The following is an 18,318-nucleotide window of genomic DNA, read 5'->3' on the forward strand; positions in this document are numbered from 1 at the left end:
CCAAATGTAAATGTATATATTGTACAACTATATTAGAATTATCTATTTTTAAAAGAGGAGATTGTCTTATTTCCTTCACACATGATAGGTAATCTTGGTTAAGATGTAACGTTTGCAGGTTTGAATTAAATGTTTTGTCTTTTTTCTCTCCACCAAAAGTAAATAAGATGAATGTATTTGTTTGTACACCAACTTGGTGAACTTATTTGATTTCTTAGAAACAAATTGTAGTAATTGACACAAATAAAGGCCTTTCTGGTATCAAAGCATGAGAACCAGACAGAAAAGTTGTATTTACTTGTAAATTGTTCTTTTCATACCCTGTCGTTAAATGTCATTAAAACTGTTTTGAAAGTGAGCTACTCGACTTGGGTTTTTATTGCAAAGTTACACATGTCAATATGTCTTAGGGACCCCTTTTGCTTCAGAACACACTCAAGATGTGTTCTGAAGACTCGGACTGTCAGTAACGTAAGTTTCTGGTCTGGTAGAAACTCAAAGCAGCTGATGTGCTACCATGTGCAACGGATAGCTAAAACATTTGAATACTAAGTGAGAGGTGACTTAAATGTCAAAAAAATTACATACACTTAAATGAACACACTGAAGAATTGAAGCTAGACAGACTTGAGTTTGCAGAGTGCCGTCATGATATGCATGGCAGTCCACTGCAAAGTCCAGGCAGAATATGACTGTGTTGCCGCCCTCTGTATCAACGTTAAAACATCTCCCACTCAGGTATCAGGTAAAGGCAAGGCAGAATGTGACTGTGTTTCCATCTGTATCAACGTTAAAACATCTCCCACTTAGGTATTAGGCATTCCTACATGTGAATTCTCACTCCCAAATACATCTTTCTATAGAAAAACGAGTCCATGTGCTTAAAATTCAATACTGGGAAAAAGAACTTTTTGTTATTGTTTTGTTTTTAGTTTTCTGTTTTATTTTTTTCACAGAGAGACCTATATTATTTTATTTAAAAATTTTCAGACAACATATTCCAACCACACTCTTTCCCCTCACTTAACTCTTCCCAGACCCTCCCACTTCCCTACTCAACTAACTTTGTTTTTTTTCCTCTTCTCTCTCTCCCTCCCCACCCCCCCACCAAAAAAAACCCACGCAAAATAAAACAAAAAAAAATAGCACAAAAAAGCATGGAATCCGTTTTGTGTTGGCCATCTACTCCTGGGCACAGGGTCTGCCCTGGAATGTGGCTGATAATGCCAAGTGACACTCTATTAATTTCCATTTCCCAGCAGGTACCAATGGCAGATTATTGGTCAGTTTGGGACTTTATGCCCACTTCCCCTTCTCAGCACTAACATCTGAAAACCTGCACTAAAGCTATCATCTTGTCCCATACAGGTAACTGTATAATAATTCTCTATTGACCCACTTTTAAAAGGTAACTGATTCCTTTTCCTGTTCCATATTAGTATTAAAAACTACAAACAAAATTTCTCTACAAGTCTGTCCCTCCCCCTATTGTAACCCTTAATTTTTAAATAAGATACTAATTAAAGGTCAAACATTAGTTACACTTAAGGACCCCTCTAGCCTTACAGAATGGCTACACTAAACTCAACTCCAGTCAGTATAAAATGTGATTTAAGGCAGTCACAATTATAGGCCTGGATCTACTGCCCTCTGCTGGATGGTTCAGCTAATTACAACACACAGTGGACTAGACTAGCTCCCTTTGCCCACTGGTTCCTTTAATCAGATGCCTTTTCACATCTGTGTGTGGCACAACTTACATGTCAGGTGTGTTTAATTTGACACACAGTATGTGAAACCAACAGCACCAGTACTCACTCAACAAATACTTGAGTGAACACTACAAGCTCATGTACTTTGGTGACACGGAGTCGTAGCTAATGTCAAACTACTGATGATAAACTACTGAATGTAGTACTTCAGGCAGCATCAGGTACCATAACAGAACATGAGCACAGGAAACAGATAGGACTCTACTTTTAAGCAGGGTAGTCTGTGGAGGCTCTCTGTGCTAATGACATTCAGAGACTGGAACAAAGTAAAGAAGCAGAATCCACAAAATCTCGGAAGGAAGAATAATCTAGAAGCAGCAATAGCTTGCCCACACCAGTCACAGCAAAGCAGCAAGCCTGAAGCAGGATGGGAGGTGGGGAGGAAGGCCACTTTGTTGGATTGCAGAGGTGAGAACTCAGGGCTTTGGGATCTCAGCACTGGTGAGAAGGCTCATTACTAGAAAAATTAATGAGTTAGGCTGGAAATGGTAGAGAGGGAGCATGACTGGTAGGTGATGGCTATAGTTCACAAGGCCTGGACCAGGGAGGGAAGTAAAGAAACGGGATTCAAGACTCACCCAAGAATCCCATTAGCCAAGATGTTCATACTCAGAAAGTCAAAACCGAGATCCAAACTGCTTCTTAACGACTGTCTGGAAACATTCTGAAGACATATTGTGACTCTACAGATCATATCCAAAAGATAAAAATCTAGAGGCTCCATCAACGGCTGAGCATCTATTACTTCCATGTGAAGATAAGACCCTTTCTATTCTCTACTCATTCAAAGGCAGTTGAAGCACAAACGTACCATGATTATCGATCGTGCTTCTTAAGGGAACTCACCTCATGCCCAGTTACAGTCCAAAGCAAGCAATCTACTAAAGGCTGCTGCTTGTTTTTAAGGCTACTCTTCCACTTCAACAGCCAGCTGGCAATGGCTACATGTTGGGGTGACATCAGCCTTTGATCACTCAACAACCAATTAACTCTGCCACTCCTAGGTGGGGACTAATGAAGCTTCCAGTGTCCTGAACTACAAACTTTCAAGGATGCTCCATTCTGGTTCTTCCAGCATATCCCAAATCTAATCCTCCATTTTCATGCTGGAGACTTAGGAGCACAGTATCCAGGTCCCACACAGCATCAAGGCTACTTACTGAAGGCATGATTCTTTAAAGCCATTTTTAATGACTTCTCTATGCTCTTTAAAAACATAATTACCTTCAACCAAAGCCTTGTAAAGAGCATTTGAATAGAAAAATCGTTTTGTTTTATTTTGTTTGGTTGGTTTTAGTTTTTGAGACAGGATTTCTCTGTGTAGCCCTGGTGTCCTAGAACTTACTATGTAGACCAGGCTAGCCTCAAACTCACGGAGACCCTCTCTAGTGCTGAGATTAAGGCATACACTACCACTCTCAGCTCTAGTAGAAATATCTTAAAACTTGAAAGTATCTCACATTAACATTAAATGCAACACATTAACACCAGGAGTGCAAAATCCTAATAATATACACAGTGGCCCAGTAACCTAATGTGTTTTCAGGGTTAGGGTAACTGACTCCAACACCCAGCTCTTGACCCCCCCCCCCCAGATGCAGACTAAAGCTTGGTGGAAGGACAGGAAGGTTCTAAAGTGAGAGAAGGTTGAGACAGACAGATTACCCCAAATCACTAACAGAAGTGGGTAGAGATTTTTCTCTTTTCCAAGTGTCCTTCTGACCCAATCATTAGGGGTGGACCAAGGAACAGAGACCAAGTAACCAAGAGATCCTTGAGGATGCATAGCTATCCTGTCATTCACAGCCATCAGAATAATCTTCTCACGATAATAAAGGTGGGGGACAGGGTGGGAGTCTCATCATACAATAGGCTTTCAGAAAACATTTGTTGAATAGATGAGCTAATTAGGTAAAATGTGTTTTTCTTGGATATAATAAATAGGATTTGTAGTTGGGAGTTTTTTTTCCTGTCCTGCCTGTCCTGTGGTCAAGACAAATCTCTCCTACCCGCCAGTCCTGCGGCCGCTCAGATGCAAATAAACACACACAGGCTAATATTATTTAAAACTGCTCGGCCATTAGCTCAGGCCTATCACTGACTAGCTCTTACACTTAAACTCAGCCAATTTCTGTTAATCTATATGTTGCCATGTGTTCTGTGGCTTTACCTGTGTGCCCGTTACATGCTGCTCCCTGGACGGCTCCTGACTCAGCTTTCCTCTTCCCAGAATTCTCTTCTCTGCTTGTCCCGCCTATACTATACTTCCTGCCTGGCTACTAGCCAATCAGCATTTTATTTATCAATCAATCAGAGCAACACATTCACAGCATACAGAAAGACATCCCCAGCAAGGATTACTAAGTTACTTGCCAAAAAAGAAAAAAAGAAAAACCCCTTCACTCTGTGTTTAAAAGTAGTCTTTATTCTCATTATGAATGTTGCTAATTCTAGGATGAGATCAATTATCCAGTTATGCTGGTATTTTCATTCTTTATGAGCTCAGAATGCACCTTAAGTTCCCCACTGAACCTATATGAAGCAACAGATGTGTTATTCATCTGGGTTGTGATGATCACATTATAACACAAGCATATCAATATCACATTATAGAACTTAAATAGATTTTACTTGTCAAGCATATGTCAATAAAGCCAAAAAAAATTTCAGAACAAACTGCATGGGACTTTTGCACTCAAACCTGCCATGATATATTGACCAACCAAAAACTGGATGTTTGGTATAAAAATATGCAGAAAATTTAATTTGTTTAGTAATAACTTCACACCGGGTAATGTTACATTAACATTATGAAAACTATTCAAACTACTTTAATAAATAATTACATAATCTTTCTAAATAGCTGTGGGCCAACTTTTAAACAACAGACACCATTTTAACACAAACCACTTTGCTGCTAATTTTGGAACAATTTTATAATAATTTGTACAGTCATAAGGATACTGATAACTCATGAAATATAAAAAGCTTTATTGTATAATTATAGATTCTGAAGTCATAGCGGTCTCTAATATAAAATTCCTTAGGTATTATCACTGATTATAAACAAACAGGATCTACTTTTAAGCTGTTTAAATCATGATTTATTTAGTTTCATTTTTAAGTTACGTAAAATATATATCAAAACAGATGATGACTTTCTAATCCTGCCAAATTTTTCTAATACATGCCTGATAACGATGCTGTCAATATACTGTGAGATGGGGGTTCTTTCTGGGTCAGCTTAACGTAAAAGGAAGGCCACAACTCCTCATGAGCTACAATTAGGAGTAAGTCACAGCAGGATGGTCGAGCAGACACCTTATCTCATATTTAAATTAAGCCATTTCTTCCCATCTTCAGTTCCTAGGCAGCCCCTCATCCCACACACTCATGCATTCTGCTTTTCCTCCACTTGTGTGAAAGAGATGGTTTACCACGTTCAAGACTTGATGCACCAAAAAATGAAGGAACTAATCACCAGCTGCCCAGAAGCATTCTTTGTTTCTTTTCCAAGATGATGCTGATTCTTCGTAGATTTCCTGAAAAACAGAACCACCGCAGGTATTCAAAATGAGAGAACTAAACACACTTGAACAAGTCAGGCAAGTGAACAGCACACCTGCTTCTACCACCCACCCCTTTTAACCCATCGAAGCAACATTTCCCTGAGGCACTAAGAGCACAAACATGGATGACAGGCCAGAAGTTGTCACAAGACAAGATGCAACAATAGAAAAGAATAAACAATTCCATCTGGCCACCACCCCCTTTTCATGTCTACTTTTATTTACCAAGAGTTATTAAGTTATGTACGAGAACATGGAAAGTCTTTAGCTTTAAACCTCTTTTCTTTCCAAATTCACCTACTTGGACATTTCTAAAATGAGGTGTGGACTGGACTTCTACCAGCTGTGAAGCTCCATGAGTAGCTGGGAAGTGTTTGAACAGGCCTGCACTGCAGTCCACTGCGACCTCTGTGCAGGACCCTCTACCTGCCCGCAGGACCCTCTACCTGCCCACAGGACACTCTACATGCCCACAGGACCCTCTACCTGCTGCAGACGCCTTGCCTGTGTCTCGGATGCCCTTCAAGTGTGTGTAGATGTAACCAACCTTCTTATTAAATAAGAAGCACAGAACCAATGCAAAGAAGAAAGCCAAGAGGTCAGAGCTAAGAGCTAAAATCTTACCCTTCCTCCTGCGGTGGTCCTACCTCTCCGAACCAGAGCAACCCCTGTGTTAAAGTCTTTATATAGAGTTCCTGTTCTGCCTTCTCATTGGTTGTAAACCCAACCACATGACCGCCTCATCACCACCTGTCTGTATAGACCTCCAGGTTTTCCATGATTGGTATTGTGATTAAAGGCATGTGTATCCAATACTGGCTGTATCCCTGAACACACAGAGACTTAACTAGCTCTGCCTACCAAGTGCTGGGATTACAAGTGTACGCTCTGACCCCCGGGCAACTTTATTTATTAACATACAAATAACATTTTAATATAAATAAAATATCACCATAAGTGTGAGCCAGGCAAAGAATCAGACTGGAACTCAGACAATTGAACAGGAAGAGGAAAAGCATTGCCTCTTCCCACACCAGCCAGATTTCATTTCTACAGCAAGAGAAATCCAGATTCAATTGTCCTTAAATTCATTCCTGTAGTTTTCACCTCTAAGACCCATCTCTTCTCCTTCCTCTCTCTCTCTCTCCTTTGTTGTTTGTTTTTCGATACAGGGTTTCTCTGTGTAATTGTGGAGCCTGTCCTGGATCTCTCTCTGTAGACCAGGCTGGCCTCAAACTCACAAAGATCTGCCTGGCTCTGCCTCCCGAGTGCTGGGATTAAAGGCGTGCGCCACCACCGTCCGGCTCCTTTCTCTCATCTTCCCTTTCGTTAACCTCTTATCCTCTCCCTCTCTCTCTCTCCCTTTCTCCCTCTCCCTTTCTCTCCCTCTCCCTCCCTCTCTCCCTCTCCCTCTCTCTCTCTCTCTCTCCCTTTCTCCCTCTCCCTTTCTCTCCCTCTCCCTCCCTCTCTCCCTCTCCCTCTCTTCCTCTCACTTTCTCTCCTTCTCCCTCTCTTTCTCTCTCACCTCTACTAAGTTGCTGAACTGATTTTTCTGGCTTGTCTCCGTTTCCTCCCAAGAGTGATTTTAAATCCTTGCACTGAAAGGTCTGCCCTGCACGTCTGGCTGGGTCACTAATGTCACGTCTGCTCTTGGATGGGGTCTGGGTTCCCTGCTCTACTCCATCGCCTCTGAGCACCGTACTTTTCCACACTTTTCCACTCCCCTACAGACCACAGAGAGCAAATATGAAGTTCAACTAGTCCTTGAAGCATAAACTAGAGGTACGTGCCCGCTCTTGCCTCTCGCTCTCAGTTGCAGGGCTAGCCCCCATCCGCTGTCTTGACTGTCTGTCCTCTCCTCTCTAGTGAAGAAAGCTACCCTTGCCATATGGCTTGAAGCTCATTTGGAGTGCTCTCAGCTCCCCGCCCTCGTGCAGGCTTGCCTCCATTCTCTCAGAATCACGAGGTCTTTACACACACCCTATCCTGCAATCCCAAAGTAGTTCCTAAACTCCTTAGCCCACGGAGAGGATCAGGTTTTACCCGGGCCCTGGATCAGTGTCCCACCTGATCATCTTTCCCACTGACTGAGGCCAACCACTCCTTTGAGGGTAGTCCTGGCCCTGTGTGGCTCTGCTGATCCTGTGTGCTGGCACCGGCTCCTCGGCTTTGGGAACAGCCATATGCTGAGGACAACTCGGGAGTTCTCCACTCAGACGCATAAGTAAACGTTTCTAAGACTTCCAAGAGCAGAACTGTCTGTTCAATGCTGCTACATTCTGGGGGGGGAGGGGCGGGGGAGGGGGGCCGTGGGCGGGGTGGGGGGAGGTGTCCCTTCAGAATGCTCCATTTAACCAGAGAATTACTCATTCTTGTTTAGCTTGACTTTTTGGCAGAAAACACGACAGAATGGCCTATCAATGTTTTTATTTTATATATACATATACATACACACACACACACACACACACACACACACACACACACACACATATGGGGATGGGGTCTATGTAGGCTAGGACAGAATAAAGCTTGTGATTCCACTACACTGCTGGAAATGTAGATATGCAACACCATGCCTTGTTCCTATTTGTTTTCTAATCCACCCACTGACATTTTCTCAGACACACTCTCCACCCTGAGAAAAGAACCACTAGATAAAAGCTCTTTTGCTTTAGGGGATTTCTCCTTCAGCCAAAGACTAAGCAGCTAACATTATTCTCACTTTCCAGAGAAAGAGCTCTAGTGGAATAGAGTCCTAACTGAAGGGAGATTATCTTATGAACTGCAGGAAGCGTGCGGACTAGAAATTCTAACTGCCAGCACCCATGGAGGCCTTCTCTACACCATGCATTCCTTGGGGCATAGATTCTTTTATGCTTGAACTTGGAAAACAGCCACAACATAAATGCACTATGTCGGATAAGGAACACAAGCATCTATGGGTATGCAAGGCACAGGAAGCCAAATTACGAAAGTACTCTTAATCACGTCCTTTATCTAAGCATCAAATCAGGTCCACACAGCAAAGTGAGGTGTTTTCTTCACTCACCTTTTTCCATATGGGCACCTTGGCTTTTAAAGAGTCGATGGCATAGCTCACAGCTTCGAGGGACGCGGCTCTGTGAGCCGAGGACACAGCAATAACTGTGCTGGCTTCTGTCACAGGAACCAAACTTTAACAAGATGATGATGAAAAATTACCATTATTTCTTAATTCACACATGAAATAAACCACCAAGAAGGTGGGAAAATCTGTATATATGTTAGAATTACAATGTCATTCTATTGCATTTAAATGTCTAGGTTAACTAGAAAATGAAAATTCATGCCAGTTATATTCAGTGGAAGTGAGCATCTATCCATAAACCTTCTTTGATGGGGACTAAGAAGAAAAGGTCCTCTCCCTAATCCAGTGGTTTTGCTACTGTTATGAATTGCAATGTAAATATCTGTGTTTTCCAATGGTCTTAGGCGACCCCCGTGAAAGGGTCATTTAGACTCACAAAGGGGTCAGGACCCACTAGTTGAGAACGACTGCTCTAATTCCAGCCATTTAATTCAAACAAGGTACAGTGTAAGATGGTATGTAAAGACTACAGTGACCACATACACTTAACATACAATTAAAGACAAAATATCAATTAATCTTGAGCAACAGGATCAGCAACACCCAGTAGCATTACCGGTTAGTAATAAAATTATAGCTAATAACAAAATAATGACAGATGTCTTAATTGCTGGCTTCTTTGAAAATCCTGGAATGCCGTTCTTTCTGGTGGTGTGAAAAATGAACTGTTTTTAATGGCTTCAGATCTGTAGCCAACTTTCAACATGCACTAAGCCCAGAGGCCAGAACAACTGTCTAAAGGCATCGGGGATTTAAGCAGACATTCCCACAGGCACTCGGGCCAGGACCTGAAGGTCTCGGTGGTTATATTTCACTAGAGCAAAAGAGGGAAGGAGCCATCCAAAGCTCCAATCCAGCAAGCAACCACGGCAGATGCTGGGAACCCTCTCCACAGTCCTCGGGCTAGAGCGCAAGCTTTCCGTGCTTGGCGGACGGAGTCTGGGTCAGTATCAATATACAGACAGACAGCCACCACATTCAACGTTCAAAAGATAAAGAAAGCCTACCCAAGTCGATGGAACACCGCTATGTGTCGGACTGGCCATTTCTGCCTAATGTCACTACAAATTTTCCTGATTTCATTTTCTGCCATCGGTATATATGCTTCATATTCTAAACTAGTGACTTTTTTGCCTTCAAAGTTATTTCTTGTAGTCCCTAAAAAAAAAAGAACAAAATCACACAATGAAAATAAGAATTTTTCCTATAACAGAAATACTTCATTCATAGAATGTTTTTAAGGATTATTTTTAACTTACAAACAAGTATTGCACATTTCTCTAAAACCTATTTTATATTTTCTACAAGAAAAATTTCACTAGGAGAACAAAAGACAACTATCTCCAAGATTCAGAAAATAATATTTAAGCAAGCTCCCTGAAAGCATTCACATGCCAAAAAAAGTTGTATTGCTCTTCTTACCAATAGTGTTTCATGCTTAAAAGGAAAATATCTGTATTTCCAGTATTAGTAACAGATACATTTTTTACCTCAGTATTTGGAAAGTGCAAAATTTCTCTCTTAGCACTGACTTTTATCATGCCTTTATTATCCCTGTAATTTAATAAGGCTTGTTAATCAAAAAGTAACTAAGATAAAACTAAAACTGAAAGTTTCTGTCCACTTCCATGGGCAATCTTGGTTTGCCACTCAGTACTATGCATCCTGTGACTGTGGACACTAACGTGGAAGACACTGACCAGTTTCTAGGCAGAAAGAGAGCAGCTTACACACTCACCCACAAAGAGTGACACCGCACCACACAGCGGGGAGATCACCAACTGTGAGACTTCATCCACTGAGAGCTGCTTGTCAGTGAACTGTATTATGTCTTTAGGCTTCTCTTCAACCTCATCCACCTCTTTCCTAGAAAGAAGACGTGAACAGCCCTCAGCGAGAGTGTCAGAAGTAACACATTCCACTTTCATGCTGCTTCCATGTCCACTTTTACTCTATTAGGTAGAAGAGGAGGATTTGATTTGAGGGATGAGTCTAAAGTTTTAACAAACAATTACAACTATTACTATCCCTCGTGAGTCTTCAGGAATTCTACAAGTGTGCCAATATACACCAAGAATGTAACTATTGTTCATCTCTCTCATCACGGTCCAATTGAGGGATCCCCACTTTCATCTGTACGTATGTCATCACTAACAACTACGTAACCCAGGCCGGGCGGTGGTGGCGCACGCCTTTAGTCCCAGCACTCGGGAGGCAGAGGCAGGTGGATCTTTGTGAGTTCGAGGCCAGCCTGGTCTACAGAGAGAGATCCAGAAAAAGGCGCAAAGCTACACAGAGAAACCCTGTCTCAAAAAAAATCCAAAAAAAAATTAAAAAAAACACAACTACGTAACCCAGCCTCACACCACCTAGATCAGCACTAACCATCCAGTAACCAAGCCCCACACCTAGAACATCACTAACCACTCTCTAACCAAGCCCCACATCACCTACAACATCACTAACCACTATGTAACCAAGCCCTACACCTACAACATCACTAACCACTCTGTAACCAAGCCCCACACCTACAACATCACTAACCACTCTGTAACCAAGCCCTACACCACCTACAACATTACTAACCACTCTGTAACCAAGCCCCACACCTAGAACCTCACTAACCACTCTGTAATCAAGTCCCACACCACCTAGAACATCACTAACCACTCTGTAACCAAGCCCCACACCTAGAACCTCACTAACCACTCTGTAATCAAGTCCCACACCACCTAGAACATCACTAACCACTCTGTAACCAAGCCCCACACCTAGAATCTCACTAACCACTCTATAACCAAGCCCCACACCTAGAACCTCACTAACCACTCTCTAACCAAGCCCCACACCTAGAATCCCTTTTCCTTTTATTCAAGCAAGAGATGGAAAAAGAGAAGAGATGATGATTCCATAGGAACAAGGAGCCCTTCACAAGCTGGCTCAAGCGCAGTAAGTCATGGAAAGAAAGAAGGTACCATCTGAAACCGACTGTCTAGGTACTGTGGACAGTCTTCTTTAGTTTTTCATTTATCCATCAAACAGTATTATGTAACGCCATCTGTTTATACTGAGCTGGGTAGTTTTATGTCAACTTGACACAGCTAGAGCTATCTGGGAAGAAGAAACCTCAATCTTCCCCACCAGATTGGCTGCAGGTAAGCCTGCAGGGGCGGGGGGGGGGGGGGGGGGATTTCCTTGATTGATGTGGGAGGGCCCAGCTCACTGTGGGGAGGTGCCACCCCTAGGCTAGTGGTCCTAGGTCCTCTAAGAAAATAGGCAAAGCAAGGTATGACAAGCAAGCCATGAGGAACAATCCAGGAAGCAGCATGCATTTCTCCACGGCTTCTGTTTCAGCTCCAGCCTTGAGTTCCTGCCCTGACTTCCCTCAGCCATGGAGTACAACCTGACATTGTAAGCAGACGTCAACTCTTTGGTTCCCAACTTGCTTTTGGTCATGGTGTTTTACCACAGGAATAGAAATCCTACAACAAATGGCTAAGGGCTAGAGACTACCCTAGGAGCTGGTCTGTGGGGAACAAAAACACAGGCTCCTGACCTCAGAGTGCTCATATCCATATAGGAGAAGCAAACCAACAAAGAACCACAGGTTCAGGAAGATGGCTCAGCAAGTACAGATACTTGTCGTCAATCCTAACTACCAAGTTTCAAGCTCAGGACATACATGGTGGACAGAGAGAATCAACTCTTACAAGTTGTCCTCTGCTTGCTCCGTGTGGCATGTGTCCATTCACACACACACATACACACACACACAGAGGAATCACAAACCTACCACATTCAGCTAACTTAATAGAAATAAATGAGTGTCTGAAACAGGTCTCAGAGACTGTTGCAGATAAAGGGATCCCAAAGGTCTCTCGAAAAAAGTAATGTTCAAAGTTGACCCCTGAAAGATAAGACGTGACCACAGGAAGAAACGGGAACAGGGTGTAGCTGATGAGAGGGAGTGGCAAAGGTCCAGACTTGGGAACAACAAAGAATATGATGTGCTAAGAAGCACCGGAGTAAAGGGGAGAGAGGCAGCCTGGGGACGGCCAGGTAAGAGGACTTTCTTTATACTCTATGTTATGAGAAGCATAATTAGAAACCCTGTGACAGTTCATCTGATTAGAAAAATGAAAGAAGGCTCAAAGAAGTTATTAAAGACAGGTTCAAAGTGCTGAGACTCCAAGAAGTCTTAATTCAGTGTTTGTTTCTCTATTATCAAACTTAAAAAAAAAAAAAGGCATCTGACTCGCAGGATTTCCAACATTCTCTCCATGCTATCTGAGGTACTTAGATCCTTTATACCAGCGGTTCTCAGCCTTCCTAACTGCAGCTCTTTAATACACATCCTCATGCTGCAGTGACCCCCAACCATGAAATTACTCCATTGCTATTTTATACCTGTAATTTTGCTTCTGTTATGAACCAATATAAACATCTGATATGCAGGGCATCTGATATGTGACCCCTGTGAAAGGATCATTCACCCCCCGCCAAAGGAGGTCATGACCCCCATGTTGAGAACCACTGCTTTATACCCCCCCTTTTTTCTGATAACACAGAACCCAAATAGGTCACCTATGTGCTTCCAACCATACTGAGTCCCCATACCTCTGATTGTACAAGACTACTCAAACTTAACTTGCAGGTTCTAAAATTAGCTAAGATAAATCACTCAAACACAATACAATGCTATTAGCAATCTTTCATACCTTTCTGAATAGCTGCAAGTACACACACACAGGCTTTTAAAAGTAGAGCTCCCTGAGATTATCTTGGTGATATGCTGATCAGAATGTCCACATGAAACTAAGATCCATGTCTAACAGGGTATCCTAGCGTGTCCAGACAGCAGGCCTGAGACAGAGCCCCAAGAGTGGACATGCTGGCATCTGCTATACAGCTTTCCAGGAAAGTGAGGAAGAGAAAAACAGGTGCCCTTGGCTTGTCTTTGATGGGGCCAACCCTTTGCCTCTGTGTAGGATGTTTACTGTTTTTTAGTGGGAAAAAAAATCCTATCAATTTTTTTTAATCTATAGCTTAAAGAGTTTCTAATCAAGAATAATTTAGTTTGCAGTTTATTCTTCAGCTGACAATAAAGTAAGCTGTTTTGACTCGATCCCTAAGCTCGATGCTCCCAAACTACCCTGAAGAATGGTTCTATGCTTCCCACTCCACTGTGAGCTAAGTTGCCTTGGAGCTGCACACTGCCACGCAGCTGAAAAGCTGTGCCTCTGTACTGGCCAATGGTGGACTGTCTTGTCAGGGACACTGACCATTGAACTTCCTACTTGCGTAATTTCTTTATGTCTGAGGGAGCCGGGATCAGGTCTCAGCAACCGCATGTGTTACAAAGTAAACAGGATCATATTACAAAGACGAATTCAAATTTGGGTTCTGCCACTGTGACCTAAAGCCATATTTCAACCATGTGACCAAAGGTTTTGTGTGTATGTGCACGTATGTGTGTGTATTCATGAACCTGAACAGCATGTATATTTGGGTGAAGGTCAAATGTCAACATTGGTGTCTTCCTCCACCACCTTTCACCTTAGTTTCTGAAACTAAGTCTCTCACTCAGTCTGGAGCTCACTGGCCTGCACACCCCAGGGATTCATCTGCCTCTGCCTTCCAGAGCCGGGATAAATATGTATGCCGGCCCATCTGCCTTTCACAGGGTGCTAGGTCTCCAACCCAAGTCTTCAGGTTCGCACAAGCACTTTACAGACCGAGTCACCTCCCCAGCCCCCAAAGATGAGGGTTGTTTTTTTTTTTTTTTAATTCTCTGAATTTGTTTCCCCACCATCAAAATACAAGCATAATAAGACCTCAATAAGAAATGTTAAATGAATATAAGGGACACATCACATTGACATTAAACTGCTTACCATAGAGGTGATGGAAGATGGTAGAGAGTGTCCATCAACACCTACCATCAATACAGTTACCCCACTTGCTGCCACATCAGTAAAGGACTGGTACAGACAGACTCACAAAGAATATATAGTATCAGCGAACCATATACAAGTTGTCATGTGTAGGATCTTTCACCACAAGATTGGCTGAAAAAAAAAAAAAGAAAGAAAGAAAGAAATACCACATACCTAGATGGCTCCGATGTACTATCCTCCGCTAATTGGGGGGATAATGGCAATTTCGTCTCCGGGCTGAAGCAGGAGTTGCTGATCTCCAAGCTCGACATACTCTTGACGAACAGCAAATATCACCTGATTTCTAACATCAGCCAATCTGAAAGAGAAACAGTCCGATAAGAAGTTGCCAAGTCAGCTGCATCTCCCATCTCCTCAGCTGCACTAAGGAACTCATATCACTCACAAGGTATTAATCTCATTCCCATTCTGTAGAGGGCATACCCCTCGAAGAACATACTTGATTACAAAGCTATGTTAGGTTGCTATTTGCTGAAAAGCTGAGTGTTTGGGGTGGGAGGAGTGGGGAGAGAAACAAATACCCCCAAACTACACAGGAGCCAATATTCAAAACTTTAGGCAAAAAAACAAAACAAAACAAAAAAACTCTTCCCAATCAGAACACGGCCTTTTCACAGGCCTAAGTGTAGATAGATGTATAGTAAGTCTAGCTGAGAGGTTTCCCACAAGTACAGCTATGTTACTCCAGGTAAGTAAAACAGTACAAAAGTACAAAGGTCTTGCCAGCTCTTCATTAAAAGTAAAAGCAATCTGAAAGACTCCTAGTCAGGGAGATGTATTTCCTGCTGAGCACACAGTGCAGCATCTTCCCACAGAGCACTGAGTTCTGGGTTAACCAACCCTCTCTGGGCAGGCAGAGCAGCACTATTGGTATTCCTGGAACATTTTCAAATAAATCCCTTCTGTATTTTATCCCAGAAGGGCTTGAGGTAAAGACGATGACAGTTACATTTCAGACTTTCAGAGACCAGGAGGAAATTTTTCAAATATCATAAAACCCAAGCACAGCAGCGTGTGGGGTTGTTATACTTTTTTTTTTCTTAATCTCAGAAAATTTTGAGTATGCTAAAGAAAAGGACAGAAACGTTTACAGTGAACATTTTTAACTGCATCTTGTTATAAAAGGCAGAACTTACATTTTGTGTCTTAGAAATTACAAAAATGATTGTTGATTATATAAACATGTCTAGGGGTATCCACGTTACTATGTCTTTTTTAGTAAATGACCTCCAATGTTCCTTGTGGCACTTGAACATTACTAAACACTAGAGTTTTAAGATTTCAAGAGAAATACAACTAGTACTCATACGTTACAACACACACTCACATACACACACACATAAATTTACACACTTTAAAAACACTAAAGGGTCCATTATATATGCATTCTACAACTTTAACTACCCAGGATGTAGGGTCTCTATCTCCTTCCACAGCTGAAACGCTTTGATTTCTTGCGGCACAGAAATGGTCTCTGAACGAATTCCGGTTATTTCGGCACTTTTTGCAAAATATAACACTTCAATCTGAAACGAGAAAGGATGCTTTAAACAACTCGCACTGAGAAATGTAATTGCCCATAAAACTCCAACACAGCCACAGATTCATATCTGAGACGAAAGTTTTAAACTCAGTTCCGATTTCTGCATACTTTTTAAACCTGTCAGAAACCTGTGTGGCCCCAGTCAATCCGAGGACATTTCCTTAGAAAACATGGGTAAGTCTGACTTCAATTGACATAGAATTGACTCTTCCATACATCCTAAAGCAGTGAGCACAGGTCTGGGTCAAGAAGTGAATTACACAAGTAAAATAAATTGCTCAAGCAGCAAAGGCCTAGCTTTCATTTCACGGTGGTCAAATGACCTTTGATTCAAGTTACACAACACTCAAAACGTGACATGCAGCAAAGCAAATGGGCTTGAATTACTGGATAAACTGGTACTTCCTAGGCCAAACAGCCTGGGAACTAAGGAACCTGTGTGCAATCAGCCTGGGAACCAAGGAACCTGACCATGCAAAACGGCTTACTTGTCATTCAGTACAACTTAGGTCTCTATGCAATAATCACGGGGTCCTGCAAATTATCCAGGGCCTGTCAACCCATAGGGGACGCACATTTCCTCGCAGTAATTCTTAATTTGGTGCGTTTTAAGAAGTGCGTCTCTGTCGAAATGAATCCATCAGGAACGGCAGTTAAACAAAAAGGTCTAGAAGCCTTCAGAAGGGAGTCGGTCATGCAGGCCACGACCTGGACTCCAGAGTTCAGGGACAGAACTTGACTTTCAGTGAGCTGCAGGCTCAAGGCCCGGAACCAGGGACGGGATGGGAAGGAAGGGCCGAGCCTGCGGTGGAGCCCCGAGCCTACCAACTCTTACCTGGCACCGTGGAACCATCCCGCTACACACCGGGGAACCTGTCCACCATCGCAGAGGCTCAGGATGACTCAAGGCGCACGCGCGGCCAGAGGCTCGCCCTGCTCTTTGAGCTCAACACTGGGCGTGTGGACACTACGCATGTGCACACTTTCGCCCCGCCCCGCCCCGGTTTGGGCAGGCACAGAAGTTGTCTGCTGCAGTTCCCTTTGCGTTCGGGTCTCTGATCTGCAAGCAGGTCAGCTGGTCATCTGGCGGGGCGGTCTTCCCGGCCCCGCCTCTGCGATCCCTCCATCCAGCGTGGGATTCGGGTTCTTATCCCAGCGTGGGGACCGTATCGGACCGACAGACGCTTGCTTTGGTAGTTTCTGAGTCAGCGACTCCATCCAGGCTTCCTAGCCGCAAGTCTCTGTCGCAGGGGTACTGGGATTTAAGCGGCCTTTGCTCAGCGCTCAGTCCTGAGCAGAAGACTCATAAAGGTGAAGGGTAACTGTGTTCCAAGTTTAAACCGGGGAGAAACCATACATTTTATGACAGTGGAAGGGAGCGTGGCCGAGCCACCTGCTTTTTATAAAAAACCTTTCGCCGAGAAGATCCTTGTGCCGAATAAATTTGCCAAAAATAGGAACAAATACGGGAGGAAGGGACATTTCACGTTTCTGTGTCAAGCCATAGGGTTGTAACTTTGGGTAATAAATTCCCAGGAGGGAAGTCGTTGGCAAGGTGGATGCTCCCAGTGCAAGGGCGGAAAAGAAATGCTGGAGCGGGAGGGGGAAAGTAATAAGCTTGTTTTATGGTTTACATCAACATATATTTTGATAAGGTTGCGAAACACTGAGGTTGTATGTCCTCATCCTGTTAGAAAAACAAGGAAACTGTGACAGTCACCCTAGGCTCCTCATTGGTGTCCAGTGACAGCATTGTGCAATATCTACAAAAGGCTGAGAAATAAGGCATGGCCCAATGCGATTATGCAGCCAAACTGGTACACATAAAGACCAGAGCCTATTGCTACTGACTGGGGGGAAGGGAGTGTGTGCTCAAAAAATGACCCAAGAAGAAGCCTTCCTAAAAACTAAAAACTTTCTTTGGTGACCTCAGAGCTGAGTCAGAGACTAAAAGCACTGGCTGCTCTTTCCGAGGACCCAGGTTCAATTCCCAGCATCTACGCGGAAGCTCACAAGGATCTGTAATGCCAGTTCCGGGGGATTTGATGTTGTCTTCCGGCTTCACCGGGTGCCAGGTGCACAAGTAGTGTGCTCAGACATGCAGGGAAAACATGCATGCACATAAAAAAGAAAATATTAATGACAGAACATCTTTCTTTGGGAAAGATTTCCTTAAAGAGTGTGACTAAAATAAATAGCACAGTAATACATTAATAGCAAAATCAAAGCTCATTAAGGTTTTAACCCATTCAAATATATAAAAGCAATTATGGGACCAAGTTTATAGTCTAAAGTGTTTATAACATCAAAATAATATCATTTATTTTGAAAATGTTCGTGAAAATTG

The 18,318-nt window shown here is 42.8% G+C and overlaps 1 protein-coding gene across 1 annotated transcript; it reads right to left on the reverse strand.

The window, feature by feature from the left end:
• Positions 1-4,175: 4,175 nt before the first annotated feature.
• Positions 4,176-15,938, reverse strand: Mocs2 (molybdenum cofactor synthesis 2). Its single transcript, XM_059276200.1, has 7 exons — positions 15,833-15,938; positions 14,582-14,726; positions 10,210-10,337; positions 9,479-9,629; positions 8,394-8,517; positions 5,254-5,314; positions 4,176-4,304 (listed from the first exon to the last, which is right to left on the reverse strand). The coding sequence occupies exons 2-7, from the start codon at positions 14,677-14,679 to the stop codon at positions 4,267-4,269; spliced, it is 600 nt and encodes a 199-aa protein (XP_059132183.1). The 5' UTR covers positions 14,680-14,726; positions 15,833-15,938; the 3' UTR covers positions 4,176-4,266.
• Positions 15,939-18,318: the final 2,380 nt, after the last annotated feature.

This window comes from Peromyscus eremicus, chromosome 11, assembly GCF_949786415.1.
Source record: "Peromyscus eremicus chromosome 11, PerEre_H2_v1, whole genome shotgun sequence".
Taxonomy (NCBI): Eukaryota; Metazoa; Chordata; class Mammalia; order Rodentia; family Cricetidae; genus Peromyscus; species Peromyscus eremicus.